General features: G+C 45.6%; 1 protein-coding gene across 3 annotated transcripts in view; it reads left to right on the forward strand.

The window, feature by feature from the left end:
- The first annotated feature begins 888 nt into the window (after positions 1-888).
- Positions 889-17,840, forward strand: part of LOC120308102 (rhomboid-related protein 3-like) — a 123,795-nt gene continuing 106,843 nt past the window's right edge. For 2 of the 3 annotated variants that reach the window (XM_039343623.1, XM_039343624.1), the window contains exons 1-3: positions 889-2,535; positions 6,915-7,061; positions 15,223-15,246. In XM_039343623.1, the coding sequence (XP_039199557.1) occupies positions 2,179-2,535; positions 6,915-7,061; positions 15,223-15,246 (528 nt within the window). In that variant the 5' untranslated portion in view covers positions 889-2,178. The remainder of the gene's footprint in view (positions 2,536-6,914; positions 7,062-15,222; positions 15,247-17,840) is intronic. The other variant, XM_039343626.1, reaches the window with a different exon arrangement.

The raw sequence follows: 17,840 nt of genomic DNA on the forward strand, positions 1-17,840 counted from the left end.
GAACTTTTGACAGTTTTTTACACAACCGTTGCAGCCTCCCCATAGTTAAGTGATCGAAATTCGGGTGCTTGGCAACCGGTTCATATTTATGATGGTCGCAGTGTCCTGGGGTCATTTGGATCACCTTTTTGTGACCTTCTGACAAGCAAAGTCAATAGGGGAAGCCAGATTCACTTAACAACAGTGTTATTAACAACTGCAGTGATTCACTTAACAACTGTGGCAAGAAAGATTGTAAAATGTGGCAAAACTCACTTTAACAAATGTCTGGCTGGGCAACAGAAATTAAGTCGAGGACTACCCTTACTAAAGACTGCCTGCACAGTCAACCAGCTGTTTCTTTATAGCCCAGTGATCTGCAGATACCCAACCTGAGGCAAAGGCCATCTTCTATTGAGAAACAACTGCAGCTGGATCCAGGGCCTGTGATCGCCCGGGCATCGGCTGGCTCGAAGACGGGGTGGATCCAGCCCCTTGGCCTTCCCGGGCAGCGAAAGCAGAGAAGGAAGCTAGGTCCCTTATTCTGATGGAAAGCTTCATTTGCATTTACCAATGATTGACGGAGATTACTGGAAAAAAGCCGAGCCCCCGGGGATTACTCCTGATTGAGCCTCCCCACGCCACCAGCTGCCCGAGGATTTCCGAAGGAAAGCCCCCCCTCCCCCCCCCGCTCGCTCGCTCGCTCGCTCCGGACTCTCCCTCTCCACCGCTGGCGCATTGACCACGTGCGCTCTGCAACGCGTCATTCTCCCTATGTAAACAAGGGGGCGGCGCTATGCTAATCAAGATCCCGCTCTTTCTCGAAAGTAATCGGGACTCCCAGCTCGGGACTCCTCTGGGGATCTGGCGGGTGATTAATAAACTTCCTCCCAATAAATCACTCGTCTCTCTCTCTCGCTCTCTCTCTCTCTCCTTTCCTCGCTTTTAGCGCGCAGTACAGAGAAAAGAGACGGAGGCTACCGGGCTCCCTGCCAGGAAGGGCGCGTCGGGTCCCGTCCCGTCCCTCAGATCCTGCGGGGAGCCGCAAATCCTCCGCTTTGCCAAGCCGCGCTCGGATTGACTGAAGAAAAAAATCCCGGCGGCGAAGCAATGCAGCAAACGGCGCTCCTGCGGCCGGGGCTGGCGGCGAGGACGCGCTTCGCTCGCCCGCTCTAAGCGCCCCCCTCGGGCTTGCGATGCCAGCCCGGGCGACCCACGTGCTATTGAGAGCCCCGGCCGGCTCGGAGCGTCGGTTCTTCGTCTCTCTGCGTTTTCGGCCCGGCTTTGAGCTGATCGCTTTTCCCTGCCGGGGCCGGAGGCGATCGCCGTTGAGTTCTCGCAGAGATCGGCTGCCTCGCCTTCCGCAAAGCGGGACTTATGGCAACAGCGAGCGACGTGCTTGGCGCGGTCGTCCCGAGATGGTCGCAGAGTTACCGGCTCATCGGAGGTCGAGATTGCGAATCTGACAACGCCGGGAGTCGGGGAGCCTCTGGGAGGTAGACCTTATTTTGCAAGGTCACCGGAGAAGAGAAGGAGAGAGGGACGCCTGCCCTCGCCGGACTTGGGGCCGGTTGCAGTGCTTTGCAGCCGGAGAGGGACTCCGACCGCGGCATCCTAACGCGGGAGGGCTCCAGATCCGCAGCAATCAAGGTACAGCCGGCGGAAAGTTGTGCGCCTCTGCAGCGCCTGTAACGCCGCAGCCAGGAAGGACGGCGACTCTGAGCGGGCGAGCTTCTCCCAGGACCCCAGGCTAGGAAATCCCTTGCGTGCCCCCCCCCCCAGGGTGCAGCCTCGAGGGGTTGGCCAGCCCGAGTGGGGAGTGGGAGGGAGGCGTCCTGCCAATCTCGGGAAGGAGCGCGGCCCCCGCTTCCTAGACAGAAAAGGGGAGGGGATGAAGGCGGCGATGGCTCTGGGACCGCCACGGAAGAGCGGGTGTCCTTTTCCCGCGTGGCGCGGCGCGGCTCCCCGTGAGACCAAGGCGGCGGCGCCGCGTACCCCGCGCCCGAAGGTGCTTTGAACGGTCGTCCCGCATGAACGGGAGTGGACGAGACGCTGCCCGAGGGACAAAAAGTTTGGTCGAGCCTGCCGGCTCTTTTTAAAGCGAGCCGCCCGTAAGAAGTTCCCGGATCCCTTCCCCGGATCCGCCCTTGGACTCGGAGCCGAGACACGCCAGCCCGATCATGCCCGTGGGGGAGCCCGATGACGCCGCGCCTCTGGCCTTGCAGAGTTACCGCTACTCTTGAAGCGACCCCGGGCTGCGAGCGGCATGGAAGGGCGGCGGAGCAGCGGCCGAGCGCTGCGGAGGCGGCTTTGAAAGTTGGGCGCGCCGTCACTTCTCGGCCGCCCGCGCCCCCGAGAGGAGCGCCTGAGCGGGAAGGGAGGGGAGGGGATCGGCGGGCGAGGAGGCCTCGTCTGCCGCTGCCGAAGATGGGAGACGGATTGCCGGAGCCGGCCCGCGCCGCCAAGCCTTCCCCCGCCGTGGCCGCCTGCTCCGAGGCAGAAGCCATCGAGGTCCTGGAGAGCGCGGAGGAGGGCTTTCCCGGCGCTGCAGAGGACGTAAGTTTCGATGGGGGTCGCTCGCCCCTCCGTTGGACGTCCAGCTCTTTAAAAGTAAACCTTGGCACCCCAGAGAGGGAAGTTGGATTGGATTGGATTTTTCTAGCAAGAGAAAGTCGGGAGATCCTTCCGGGAATCTTGGTGGCTTTCCTGCGGCAGGTTGCCGGGAAGTAGCCTGGCTGAATTCAGCAGTCGGAAAGTGTGCACAGGACCCGAGTTTTTTTTAGCCGGGGTGGGGAAGAGGGATTTCTCCCCCTCTCCCTTTTAATCTCTGGGACACTGAATAATAAATATAATGGCCGATGGTGTTTCCCCTCTGTCGTTTATTTAACCCAGTGTTTCCCAAACTTGACAATTTTAAGGCATGTGGACTTCAACTCCCAGAATTCCACAGCCAGCGTTGCTGGCTGTGGAATTCTGGGAGTTGAAGTCCACGCCTTAAAATTGTCAAGTTTGGGAAAAACTGATTTAAGCGATTTCAACTTTCCCAACTGGTGCTTCTGAATATGTCGAACAGCACAGCAGCCGTCCTGGGGAACTTGAAGTTGAAGTCCTTTACAACTGGAGGCACCAGGTTTAGGAAAGGCTAGTAAAAAAAAAAAAAAAACACGATGCATTTCTAAAGGCTTAAGGCGCACTTTTTATTGAATGTATCTTTTCACAGGCTTCTCAAATGCTTGTTACTAACGCCAGCCTAAAATAGCCAGTGTTTCTCAAACCAGGCAACTTCCAGATGTGTGGTCTTCCAGAGCTCCTCTGTCAACATGGCCACTGCTGGAAATTCATTCATTGGGAAATACCCGTCTGGGACATAGATGCACATACATGTCCAAGAGTGGGCTGTTATTGCCCTGCGTCTCAGCAGCTGAGTTAGAATTGAAGGAGCAGCTGCAATAAAAAAGAAAAAGAATGTCAACACATCTAATATACCTGACCATTTTGGCCCCACGCATGGCTCCTACTGAGCTGCCCAACATGCTAGATGATCTTTGCCCAGTGGCCCCAGCCCATCTCTCAGGCTCACCTACTTGCCTTGCAGAGTTGCTTTGAGGACCAAACGCGTTCCTTAAATTGCTTGATTAGAGAGATTTGCAAGAAAAACAGAATGATGGTTGGGTTCATTCCTCATGAAAATCCATAATTTGGTTTGCTTCTGGAGTGACCTGATATGTGAACCCAACCATAATGGCTTATTCAATAAAGCAGGGTTAAAACAAACAGGGTTAATGTCATGTGTAAAGCCTGCTAAATCAGTGTTTAAATGTTCTAAGACTATTGTTGCTTCCTACTTCAGTGCTGGATAATTGCTTCAAGTTTATCAGGCATTGCCACTCTGCCCCTCTGGCTGAATGACTGCTTCCTGTTGCACATTGCATCAACGTTCTTTCCTTACTTTGGTTGATGACATGAAAACATTAATATGTCACATGATTCAGTATAATTTGGAAAGTCGTCTGGAGTAAGTCCTGAATTCTTTAGAGCACTGGTTCTCAACCTTTTCTTCACCGTGGGCTCCCTTTAAATATATTTTGTGGCCACAGACCGTGGCCATGGAACCCCAAGACTTAAGATTTAAATCGTAACTTTTTTTTCAAGCCTTCGTGGATCCCCTGTGATGACATTGCATCCTCCCCAAGTGTCTGCGAACCACAGGTTGAGAACCACTGCTTTAGAGAATTCTCAGTATAATTGTATTGATTTCACTGCAAGTCATAAGTGCAAGCCACTATGCCGTGTGCAGTGACATCATGACACAAACCTCACTCTTTCATATTTGTGTTCCGATATCAATATAGAAATGAAGGGGTTTGTGTCGTGATGTGTGCTTTATCACTTCTCTCCCTCGATCCGAATGCCTAAGCTAGAGATTATTACTCTCATCTCATCTCTGCCAGTTTATTTACTACTTAGTTAATGTTAACGTTCCTTAAAAGAAATGGCTTCTAGAATTTTTGGAAACTTCTTGACAAAACTACATTTATCTGTTTAGAATGTGTCCGTGTGCATGTTCATTTTCATTAACTGTGACATTGTGCATTAAATGTGAACTTCCAATCTTATTAAGCAGCCTAACTTAGTTTTAAGCTTTAATCTCTAAAGATTCTTAAACAGAGAACTTTATTATTTAACCAAGTGCAGCATCCTTGTTTGTGGATGCATCTCCCTTCATCTCCGCAACTGTGTTCTGGAAGATTTACAGATGTCCCGCCATGTTCTTAACCCATTGTTGTAGCAAGATGAATTGCTAAGAGGTCCCGGGGATAGACCGCACATAAATTTAAGCATCTGTACAATGAATTGCCTCATTCCCAGGAATAATTCTGTGGATGCTCATTCTGGCGGGATTCTAAAAGAAGACCTTTCTTCTCTGTACTATGTATTTCTGAAAACTGACCAGTAGAAAAAACAAGCCAAATATTTATACCTTTAGTGATTCCATTCTGCTTCTTCATGGGGGAATCCGTGTGAACCTTCCTCATATTTGTCTCATGTGTGGGATGTGAAAAACTCTCCTAACTCCTCAACAAATTCTTATAAATTTTAGAAAATGGGCTGCATCAGAAGATTCAAGGAAGTTTATACTATCTGAATGGTGCACCACTAGAGTTCTTTAGAACTGCTCTTTTTTTTTCTCCCTGGCAATGTGCAGCAGGTCTGACATGGGCTATAGGGCAGGGCTGTGAAGTCTGTGAACTCTAAAGCCTCACACAGTTCCCAAACCTGTTTTCTGTAGATTTCAGAGTCTTATAGAAAAATTAACAGGATTGTCAGAAGTCAGCAATCTAGTAGCTTGGAAGCGATAGTCTTAAGGCTAAAATGGCTTGGCATAATTAAAAAAAAAATAACAACTAACCAAAGATCCTCCCCTCCAAGCTGAAAGAAAAACATTTGGAAAATCTCAGACCTCCTGTGCATATTATATTAGCTGACCATTTTGCATTAGCCCCCCCCCCATCTCAGTGGCTGGGTTCACGAATGCTCCTCAGGTGCACTAAGCAGGAAAAGTGGGTGTTCGGTTTAACAGACATTGTAATCCAGATATTTGGAGGGCATCTCAGGAAAAACAATTTTAGGGACTGGAGTTTATCCTGAAGCTCCAAGAGGCCTCTTTGCAAACTAAAATCTCCCTGCTATTATCTGAAGTGGGGGGGGAGGGGAGAGGTCAGCTGAGAAAATAATATGAAATATTGTTTTTGGATAGAAGGCCTGTAAGCCATGGTTCAAGTCCAGGTCTCTGTGCTAAGTGAGTATGTCTCTGTGCACTGTACCTCATCCCTTGTTCATGAATGAAGCCAACTTGGCACATTAAACCAAACATTATCCAAAAGTTTAGAAGGTGTTTTGCTTGAGAGATGTTTTTGCAGTTCAAGAAATGTAGTTATGTCCTGTACGTGTGAAAAGATATCTACACCATAAAGACAGTTTCCAACAGCCTTTTCTGATTTTGGGGCCTGAATGCTGATTGAGAAGTTACGGGAATTGGCATTCTAGTCCATTAACACTTTTATTGGAGAAGACCAGGCTGTGGCGTAATCTTCAGGCAAACCTACTAGAAGCAGTTTACTTTTAGGCTTGTATAACTGGTTTGATTGTTTCATGGAAGCAATTTCAGATTATGGTGTCCTCAAAGGGATGCTGGAGTTTCTTTGTGAATAGACTGCAGCAACTTCACAAGTTGCTAGGATTCCACAGATTGGAGTCATGGCAGGTTAGAAATGGGCTGAGGTGGGCAGGACACAGGTGCAAGGGAATTCTCATAGGGTGCCAGGTAAAAACCAACAGAGAAATGAATATTCATGGATGTTGCTGATGTAGGGTGAAAAAGCACTCCACCAGGTATAAACTATGTTCAGATGGAATCTGTTGGGCTTGGTTTGTTATCTTGGAGAAGCAACAGGGTCCTTCATCTTTGAAATCCTGGCTGATGGAACTTTGGAATTCCAGAGCCAAGTCTCACTTCCCAGCCTATTTGAAAAAAACATGAAACTTAGGAATCCATTACAGATTATGGTATGTATGGGAATCACCTGCATGACGACTCTCTGAACTGCCAGTTTATTCATTCAGGATTGATATTTTTAGCAGTCATATCAGAAATACCCCTCCTAGCCAAATCTCAACTATGACCCTCTCCCCTGGGAGATTTCCACCTGGCGTTCTCTAATCCAATAGACTAGAGTGAGAATAGCTTGATCCTACAACAGACATCTTGAGTGACGACAATTGTGTAGGCATTCAGCATCTATCCATTGAAGGAAGTAGTTGCTGTATTTTGCTGGCATTTTAAGTTAACCTCTGCCCAAGTGGCAGACAGAAAATCCATACGCTGTTTCTTACCTTCTTCCTATCCATGCATCTCATTACTTCCTGCATTATAGAACCCGAGAGGGGGAAGGAACCAAGGTTCATCCACTCCAACCAGCGGTCCACAGCCACAGTTGCCAAGTCATCAGCCCCCTGCAGATCAGCCTTTCCTGACCAGAACACAGGGTGACCCAAGCAAAGGGCAGAAGCATGGCAGAAAGGTAGGTGCAGATGCAGTAGATGGAGCTTAGTGTGAAAAAGCCCTGTCTCCAGAGCTGGGTGAGGGTGGGGGTTGTTTTTTTTTTTTTGACTCACTGGAATCAAAAATGGCAAATGGAAAACACAATTATATGGGCATTGGGAATCATGGGGAAGGCTGGGCAAAAGGGCTGTAACAAGCTGAGTTAAACTACTGTACAATACTCTGGGCCTGGTTCTGTTTACACTGCAACGTAAGGCAGGTTCATATAGGGAAAAGAAAGGTAAGTGTACCGGCCCCAAGTGAATGTGACAATGATGCATAGCAATTACTGAACACTTCCTGTGGAGATATATTCATCTGTGGTCCCAGGGTGATTGGATTACACTCACGTTCAGCATTTTTCAGGGACAGGACATCGCACAATCTCATTGAAACCCCCTCTATTTGTTTCTCATGCAATTTTAGCCCCCAAGATCTTATACTGAGCCATGATGGCGCAGTGGTTAGAATGCAGTATTGCAGGCAAAAAACTCTGCCCACAGCCTGGAGTTCGATCCTGACTGGCTCAAGGTTGACTCACCCTTCCATCCTTCTGAGGTTGGTTAAAAAGAGGACCCGGGTTTGTTGGGGGCGATAGGCTGACATCGTAAACCTCCCAGAGAGTGCTGTAAAGCATTATGAACTGATATGTAAGACTAAGTGCTATTGCTATACAATGATTGTATTGGCATGACTCATATCCCATAGCTAAATGTCTGTGAGGGAGATGGGGGATTTAAAAAATTAAATAAACAAATTGTGGGCTGATCCTGGCGCTTCTGCTGAGCTCAGAAGAAGCGCCGATTAGCTGGAATGTTGCAGCATCTCCGGGGTCTTGTGATTTACATTCAGATGCTTGGCAACTGATTCATATTTATGATGGTCACAGTGTCCCAGGGTCATGTGACGTGACCAAAACCTGCTGCAACCACCCAGCAGACGGGGGGGGGGGGAAGGAATAACTCAGGAAGCATCAAGGACCCCACAGTTCAACCCTGAGCGATGCATAATCTCTCCTATCAATACATGAATTGCCCTTCATTCAGCTAACCCCGTTTTCAGGGTTTGGACAACACACTGAACCAGATATTAACTTAGTTGGGTGTGCGCGACCTCTGTGCTAAAGTTTGTGGCTAACAGCGTTGTGTGAACACAGTCTTAAATAAGAACCCTGTCATCCCATATGGGATGCTGAATATCTAGCATCTCCCGTAGCTAGATATTGAAACATAAACAGCTAAATAAGCTTGAGAATTAGGGGTGAGTACATGGAAGGTAGGTTCAAAGATGGATTAAGATAGCTCTTCTGAAGTTGATAGGATTTACTCCTAAGTACACGTCTGTAGGAGTAAATCTCCTAGATTTCTGCTGCTCTTGCTGGCACTTTTATTGATTGGTATTTTTATTTATAGAAAAAATTTCTTCCTGCACTTCTAGTGTGGGTACATCACTCAAAGTGGCTGAGTCTGTGCAGGCAAAAGAATCCGCAAGTTGCCCATAGGATGGAAGGATTATAACCATAATCACATCGCAGGTTAACGTTTCAGAAAGATTGGAGATTACTTCACTGACAGGAAAAAGGGCCACAAAACATGGATGAGATGCCATCTTATTGCCTTGCAATTTCTTCCATTTTTCTTCCCCTGTGGAAGCAGCTTCTGGATTTTTTTTTTCCCTCCCATCCTCAGGGAGCTTGAGAACAACTTTTAAAATGTCTCTTGATGTTTCTGAGCTCGCTTTTTTTTTTTTTTTTTTTGACTGAGCTGCTACAGGTGGCTACTGCTAAACCCCTTTTGAAGGCTTCTTGGCTACTTCGTATCTCCTGAAGAATCTGCTTTCAATCGCTTTCCTGGGATCTTATTGAAATCTAGGAAGGCTGCTGCCTGCCAGAGAGATGGCTGTACGGTTATACACTGTCTCAAAGGTGCTTTTTTCAAAAGACAACTGGACTTTGTTTTTCCTTGAAGCTTCTTCAGTTGGAGGATGGAAGGATTTATCCACCGTTCAGTCAGAACTGAAAAAAAAAAACAACTTCGTGGGTGAGAAGGGAAAGGTCTTCAAGGAGAAACAAAGTCCAGTTACCTTTTGAAAAAAACACCTTGACTCTACAGCCATCTCCAGCCTTCCTGGCTTCCTAGATTTCAATTAGTGGCTTTTTGAAAAAAGCACCTTTGGGACAACCATGATCTGGATGACTGAGAATCTTCATAGACATTTATTCATACACTGTTAGTCCACCTTGTAACTAAATAAACTGCAAGGAAGCGGCATCCCACCCCTCGCAGTGTTTCTCAACCTTGACAATTTTAAGGCATGTGGACTTCAACTCCCAGAATTCCACAGCCAGCATTGCTGGCTGTGGAATTCTGGGAGTTGAAGTCCACATGCCTTAAAATTGTCAAGGTTGAGAAACACTGCAGGCTCAGAGACTGTGCAAATTATCTTCACCTTTAAAAAAGTATTGAAAGCAAGTTCTCTTTCATCAAATTAAGTAAGATCTGATAGAAAATACAGAGGACAATTATTTGCATTTAATGGCTTAAGCCTCTAGTTGAGTGAGCAAAATAAGTGGTTTAGATCCCTGCAGTGGTTCAGGGAGTTTTACTTGCCCTATTGCTCTGCTTAGCTAAAATTGTCATTTAGAGAACAGCAACATAGAGCATTTAAAAATAAGGTATGAAAGACCCCAAAGCCCAGCGGTGCTTTCAAATTTTTCAAGACACACAGTGCATCTTGGAGAGCAAGAAGCCCATAGTCTCCTTTCAAAGGCTTATATTAGCTAAAAAAAGGAAGGTTTGGGTGATGGTTTAATTTTTTTCCCCTGCCTGGCTCCGCAAGAATGAGATCCATGTTGGCTCAGGATTCAGATTTCCTGGGAATATAGTGATTATGGAAGGATTTTCTACACGGTCCCAGTGGAAGTATCAGATTCCTTAAGTCTTGTACCCATCTTTAATATTTAAAGATATTTGACTTGCTGGATTTCTTTCCCAGGGAGTAATCATAAGCCTGGTATTATTACCTGGGAAAGCTGTGTTTAACAATACATGTAATTAGAGAGAAGAAGCTGCATTTAATATTACACAAGAGACCGGAACAAGCCTTTCAGAAGCAACCCAGCTTTTAACCCTCCCTAATTATAGCTCCTTGAATGTCTAGCATTTAAAGTGTCTCCAATTTTGTTTTGTTTTTTTTTAATTCCATCTTGCAATCACTTGGCTAGCCTCGGTGGGTATGTTCCTTTTCCGTTGCAAAGGAGTTAAAAGCATGTTAGATTGTAGGATGAAATCTGCAACAACTTCATTGCTAGAGCTGATAAATGACTAAGGGGAAAAAAAAAAGAGCTCTTGGAATTTTTGACAGGTCCTTGCTGGCCAAAATCATCCAGTGAAGGTATATAGATTGCCTTCCACTGAAGTCTGTCAAAGGCCCAGCCATAGAGGCTGCTTGACCCAAGGGCAGCCGGATTCTGTGGGACAGATCCAGAGGATGTTCTGTCAGTAGAAGCATCTTTTGATTAGCATTCTGTTCCAGTCTTTTTTTCCTGGCAAGAAGAAGAGATGGCAACATGGTTTTGCACGTGTTTCCCCCCCTGCCTCTTTCCTAACATCTTCCGATGAGGAACAGAGTCCCTTTTCCATCAGAAGGATTTCACTGCGGAATCAAAATCTTTTCAGGATTAGAAAGTTCGATCGATGGGGAATACATTTTGGATGCAAATGAACCTTGCCCTCTTTCCTGTGAGTGTCCCGATGTGAGTTCCAGGGTGGAGATTCAGTGGGCTGCAGCAGGACAACCTTGGGATGTGTGAAACAGTAAAGAAGAAAAAAACACTAGAACAGAGCAAGCATGGCAGCACTTTTTGCTAGGTAGTGACAGATCCTTTTTCTCACTTGGAACTCGTGCTTGCAAACTCGTGGTCTGTCACATCTGTAAAAGTGAGTTTGCCCTCCAGGAGTTCCATTGGTCTTTTGCATTGGAGCACTGGATGATAGTTAAATTGGGGGGGGGGGAACCATGTGCTCTGCCATCATCAAGCAGCAGGTCCTTTCTCACTTGCTCCTTTCGTACTGTATTTGCAAGCATGGCTCATGTGAATACAGGTTCTGACTTTCCCAGAGCCTAAGAATGATGAACTCATTTATTCTATTATAGTCAGCAATCAGATCTTGCCAGAGGACATTAGGTCCATTATTGTTTATCCATTATTGATAAACATCTGACCTTCTGTTACTCTTCAGACAACCAGTTTGCATGAGCAACGGAGCTCAGCAGGAATTAAGTCCCACAAGGATTCGATATGAACTTATTTCAGCTTCTGATTTGGGTCAGTGTGTGGGTGTGACTCGCCCGTCTCTCTGCTTACTTGACAAGACACACCAGCGAAGCTTTTGGCAGGCTGATGCTCTCTGCGTGTATTGGAAATACGTGTATTGGAAGAAAAGGGGCCAAGTCTTTGCTAAATGATTTAATACCTGGCTGGTAGATTCCACATGGCAGCCAGGATTAGCATCCATATATTTTATTGAAAAGTCACAGATTTCTTGCACTTGCAGTTGGGACCTGCTGCCATGCCCGTTAAATGTTGACAGTCTTCCCTCAAATTGTGTTTAGTTTACAAGTTGGGAGGTTATAAGTTTAGTTTATAAATTGGGAGAGCCAGTCTGGTCTAGTGGTTAAAGCACCAGGCTAAAAACCAGGAGACCATGAGTTCTAGTACTACTTGAGGCATGAAAGTAAGCTGGGTGAATTTGGACCAGTCGCTGTGTCTCAGCCCGCCCCACCCCACAAGGCTGTTTTTGTGGGAAAAATAGGAGGAGGAAGCAGTATTAGGCCTGATTGATGCCTTGAGTTATTTATAAAAAATAATAAAGGCAGAATAAAAATAAGTAACTTGCATTTGGCTCTTTATCAGTTTGTATCAATGAGCCAGATTTTAATAGCAAAAGCAAATGGAAACTGGGTAATATCAGAGTAGCAAGCTGTCCCCATCAAAATATTTCTTCTGCAAAATTGTGACTGCTGCAGGAAGCTTCCCCTCCCTCCGTTCATTCTAGAAGGGAATGATGGACGTGTGAGTGGAATTATATTAAACAGGGCCTCAGTTTGAAGGTTGGTATTGAAGATAGTAAAGATAATGATGTATGTTGACAGCATTAAAGTACCCTCCAAAGTTGTGAGGACCAAATTTCCTCAGAATTTCAAGAGAATGCAGGACAAAATAGAGGATTTTGGAAGCTGGGTCAACAGTAACTGAAGGATGCTATGGTGAGAGATTGAGATAGATAGATAAATAGATAGATAGATAGATAGATAGATAGATAGATAGATAGATAGATAGAAGCATGAAGCCGAAAACACCAGCTTGAAGATGACGAATGGGACTTCGTCGTAACGTCGCCAAGACGCTTCCAATTTTACACGGGAGAAAACCCGAATAACCAAAGACCTACATAGATAGATAGATAGATAGATAGATAGATAGATAGGGAGGGAGAGAGAGAGAGAGAGAGAGAAAGAGAAAGAGAGAGAATGTTGAAGAACTGATGCAGTTTATCAAAGTGGTATCCAATTGTATTAATGCTTATGAAATACAGGTAGTCCTTGCCTTATGAATGTAATTGAGCCTGGATTTAGAGTCATAGGTCATGGCAGTCATTAAGTGGGTCACCACATGACTGTGCCGAATTTTATAACCTTTTCTGTTGCAGTCATTAAATGAACCCCTTTTCTTCAATCCATGTGCCAGAAACTGGAAGCAAACGCCAGAAACCAACCAAAATTATGGTTATGTGACCGTGGGGTGCTGCAAACGGCCATAAATGCAAGCCAGTTGCCAAGCATCCAAAATGGTATCACGTGACCGTGGGGAGGGGAATTGCAGCTTTGAAATCAGGTTATAAGTAGTTCTGGGGAGGTCCATCGTAGCTTTGAACAGTTGCTAAGCAAAGACTGCCTGTTATCATTGAAGGTTTTGGGTAAGCCAAAACCAGCCCTATATCTGGGGATTTTCACCAAAGACAATATGGCCTTATGGACATGTACTAAAAGTGATGGTGACAGTAATGCTAGCAGCACATGCCCTACCACTTCTGGCGGACAGGAAAATTTTTCAATACAGGCTGAGCTGTAATATTGCTACCTTGATCTGGCAGCTTCTTGGAGGCACATTAAAGAGAATTGAGAGTGAATGGTAAATCATCGAGAAGATTTACAGCGACAAGTGGAAATTTTATATAATTGAATGTTCACTTAGGGAAGAACTTGATCGTTGTGAATGTGTAAACTCTGGATTCTCCAACAGCTTTTTGAAGCAGGCCAACCACGCCTAGCAGATTTGACTGGCAGATGTTGTACGATCTTCTTAGTGTGGAATCTGCTGGCCTTTCTCATTGGTGATGCAAGTTCTTATTCCTATTCCTCTTGCAACCAACATAAAAATAATACTTTAATTATCACCTCCTGAGTCCGCACAGCTATGTAAAAATTGACGAGTTGTATGTTAGCGCTAGAAAAAAAGAATGAATAATAAAGAATTGAAAGAGGAAGTGTGAGGTTTCCAAAGCCCTGGAAATATTGCAGAACTAAGAGAAAAACATAAGAGAATGGAAAAGAAAGGAATTTGGATTTCCCCCTAATACAGATAGTACTTGCTTAATGACTACTTGTTCAGGAGCCATTCAAAGTTACAACGGCACCAAACAAGAGACTTATGGCCTGTCTTCATAGTTGCAATTGTGATTGTGATTTGGGTACTTGGCAACTGGCTCACAATCACGACAGTCACAGGACCCCATGTACCATGAAAGCCATATGTGGCCTTCACTGCCAGCTTCCAACAAGCAATGGGGAAGGTGGCAGGAGGTCTCAAATAACGATCACGTGACATCACATTTAATGACCGTATGGGATTCGCTAAATGACAGCAACCAGAACTACTTCAACTGCTGTCATAAATCAGCACAGTCATATTACATCGTGCTATATGAGCATATCATTTAGTGATGGAGTTGTCAGTCTTAATTACCGTCATTAAGTGAGGACTACCTATACCAGGGGTAGGCAACCTTGGCTCTTTTATGTCTTGTGGACTTCAACTCCCAGAACTCCTGAGCCAGCCATGCTGAGGGGGAAGGGAGAGGTTTCCTAGCTGAGCCATGCTGGCTCAGGAATTCTGGGAGTTGAAGTCCACGAGTCATAAAAGAGCCAAGGTTGCCTACTCCTGAGCTATACCTATAGGCTAACTATCTATACCTATATGGAGTTACCAGACTTAATTATCGTCATTAAGTGGGGACTACCTATACTTCTGGGTCTTTGCACCTCTAGGCTGAAAGGGTTCTGAAATATACAGTGGAGTGGTGTTACCTCCTCTGGCTGGATATGACTTTTAGAACATCTATTCATCATCCCGCACTTCTAAGAGGGGAAGGGAGCTGAAAACAGAAGTCCCACTGCTTTGGAATAAGTCTTCTACTGAAGATCAGGCTAGATCCCTCTTTGTTGATTTCTGAGTTGAGGCTCTCTGCAATCCTTTATTCCTTTTTATTCTCTTTTTTTTTCTGAAATTTTATTTTGGTTCTACTGAGTCTTTCGGTTGGGAGTTTAGGACTGTCATTTTATTACTATTTTTAATTCTGCAAATGTTTTAATTTGTTGCTGTACTATACATCATGTAAGCTGATAAGAGTTATTGGATTGCGGGGGGGGGGGTTTAGACAGAAATAAATAAGCAAGCAAACACAGAATCATTTTTACCACAGCGTCCCTACTGAAAGATACAAAACTCTCTGCAATATATAAATAAACCATTTTTTAAAAAATCAATAAAGCTTTTCTGAAATTAAGTCTCTGCAGAATAATCTGCAAAGGAAAGCCGTGCTTTACCAAAAAAGCTTCTGATTGTGGCTATGAAGAGGTTTGGGGGTGGTGGGGGTGGAAATAATTGTCTGAGAACTAGGGATATCAACTGTACATCCCCCCCCCCACTGCCCAGGCTAGACTAAAATAAGCAGACCTTCCCTTTCCTATATTCCCTGTGTAGCATTTTGTTTGCAGAATTCTGACATGAATTTCATTTGGGTGTTCTTACATTTTCCTCTTTTTTTTCTTTCCTTCCTGCCTTGCCTCTAACTTCTCAGCACTGGAAAGCTCTGTTTGATCAGGTAGGTGAACAACTTGGAAATGTTTGTTTTAACACCTGTGAACAAGGGAGATCAAATGCATCTTTCCCTCAGGGTGGGGGATTCCTGAGTATCCAGTGATGTATGACCTTTTGTGTGGTTGGTTCACAACACCAACTAGATGGGTTTATTGTATGTCCTGGGTTCTTCCTTTATTCTCTGTTTTGTTGTGTTTTTGTGTGTCCCTTTAATGTTTCCTTTTGTTGACTGAGATTTTCCTCCAGAGCGATGACCTTAAGAAGCAAGGAGCTGAATGTGTTCAAGTTTGTTTTTGTCTTTGTGTAGAATTCTTATTTGGTAGAACTCATAGAAGGAAAGCTAAATTCATCCTCCAGGGGTCAGTTTCTTTCATAGGGCATACTGATACTGAATTAAACTTGACATTATTTAAGAATTGTTACAAAATGAAGCCAAGAATATGGGCTGGTAAAATTTCCATGTTTGAAGTTCCAGTAATACATGGAGCAGATCAATATTAAGTACTCTGATTTAACCAGGCAGACCACCTGATCACTGAGTTCACTCAATACAGGCTTAAGTGTTCAGGTACCTCATGCCTAAATATTTCATAGCAGTATGTAAATACTTTAAACCTTATTATCCCATAGTGTGCAGCTGACTGAGGGACAGTTAAGGTCAGTCTGCACATGGAGAAATGGAAACACCATCACAGGGATATTATGGTTCCACACAAGACAAGAACCCCATGATGACAAGCCATGATTGTTTCATAAGCGAGTGGAGTTTGTGACCTGTTCAGAAAGCGGAGTTCTGAAATGAAGAAGTCAGTCAGAGTCTGGGGATTTGGCAGCCTCTAGGATACCATTTTGAGATGGATTGAGGTGGTTCGGGCCTTTTAGCTCCAATAATAACCAGCATGTTTACAACATGGTGTCATAACAAATTTGGTAAGGGTGCTTATTAACATATTAATAGCCCTTAAATGTATTTTTGCTGGTTAACTGCAGCAGAGGATCTTGAAACCTGAGTTTGAAAAGGGAACACACTACAGTCTATTATTTCTCAGGAATATCTAATGCAACAAGATTTCCACTGTGCACAGGTAAGCTACAAGTTGGCCTTTAGAATGGATGAGACAAGGTCTTCTGCTGTGTTTAAGCAACCATCCAGTGCCTTTGTATATTGTATATTCCTTGTTTGCATTTATAGATTGGGTAGTGCTTACAGTATGCTATGTTTTTACCATGGAGTTGAGACCCCCCTTTCTAACTAGTAACACGAGGCATATGGTGCTTATGACTCTTTTAACACTGACATGTAAAGATACCCATGTGGGAAAAAAAAGTAGTATTCAAGGTACAATTTCTCTCAAGACCCATAGAAGCATCTCAATAAATATTTAGAAGGAATATACGAAGCATATGGATTCTTATGCAAAGTTTAACCAGAGACTCACTTGTAGCTAAAGGAATTAGTATTTCTTTCTGCCAGTGAGCTGTTGTTACCTTATTGCTGAAAGGCAGTATCCATATAGATTTTGAGGCAATTTACTAATATGGTTCCTGCAAGTGGCTGAACCCAGCAGCTCCAACTGAAGCAGGCTGACCAGGCCTAGAGATGGCTTATTATCCTTAGGTAATCTTGCTGCCAGTGGTGATGAGTGTCTGTTTATAACCTGGTAAGCTCAGTTCTATATTTAGCCCATAAATCTGGTCTGAGCAATATTCTTCGTGGTGTGCCTTGCATATCTGGTGAGGACAATGGGAGGATCAGGCAGTCACATTATAGAATGGCCTCCGACCTGTCAGGGTGGGATGAATTATTCCTATTTTTATCATATACAGGCATTCTTACAGGAAACCTAGGACAGGTAGGGAACCTTGGCTCTTTTATGACTCGTGGACTTCAACTCCCAGAATTCCTGAGCCAGCCAGAAGCAAAGAATCTTGTTCCCTTGTGACAGTGGTGGCGAACCTATGGCACGTGTGCCAGAGGCGGCACTCAAAGTCCTCTTTGTGGGCACGCGCGCCATGCCCCGGAGATGGCAACCATCCCTCTTCAACCAGCCACCCACTAACTCACCAAGGTCCCACATGGCCGGAAGCATCCCAGCACGGCTGGTTTCCCTCCCCCCCTCGTCCCATCCCTCCTGGACTCACATACTCTCCTTTTCCCGGGCACGACTCACTGCATTGCCTCCTCAGTTGTTGGCTGGCCGTCCAGCTCAGAGGCGGCTTCTCTGAACTGCTGGTGGTGGGCTGTGGAGCCCCAGAGTGCGCTGGTCGAGGAGCCGGCAGGCTGTGGCTACTGACCGACGTTGTTGGCCCCCATGCGCTCACTGGCCTCTGTGTGGGGGCCGATGGTGTCAGGCAGCAGCCGCCCTGGCCCTGCCTCGCCTTGCCCTGTGACAATGGCACGCCCGCCCTGCCTCGCCTCATCCCACAGAACAAGCCTCCTGCCCACTGCGCTACCTGCCAGAGATCCCCTGGATCTCCCCCAACTGTGCCCAGCCCCCACAGGTGTCCCTCTCCACGAACAACATCAAGGTGACCACGCCTACCTTGGCCACACCCACCCCATCTGCCATGACCACCACAGCCATGCCCACCTGGCAC

This window comes from Crotalus tigris, unplaced genomic scaffold (assembly GCF_016545835.1).
Source record: "Crotalus tigris isolate CLP2741 ecotype Arizona unplaced genomic scaffold, ASM1654583v1 scf7180000017865.1625608, whole genome shotgun sequence".
Classification (NCBI taxonomy): Eukaryota; Metazoa; Chordata; class Lepidosauria; order Squamata; family Viperidae; genus Crotalus; species Crotalus tigris.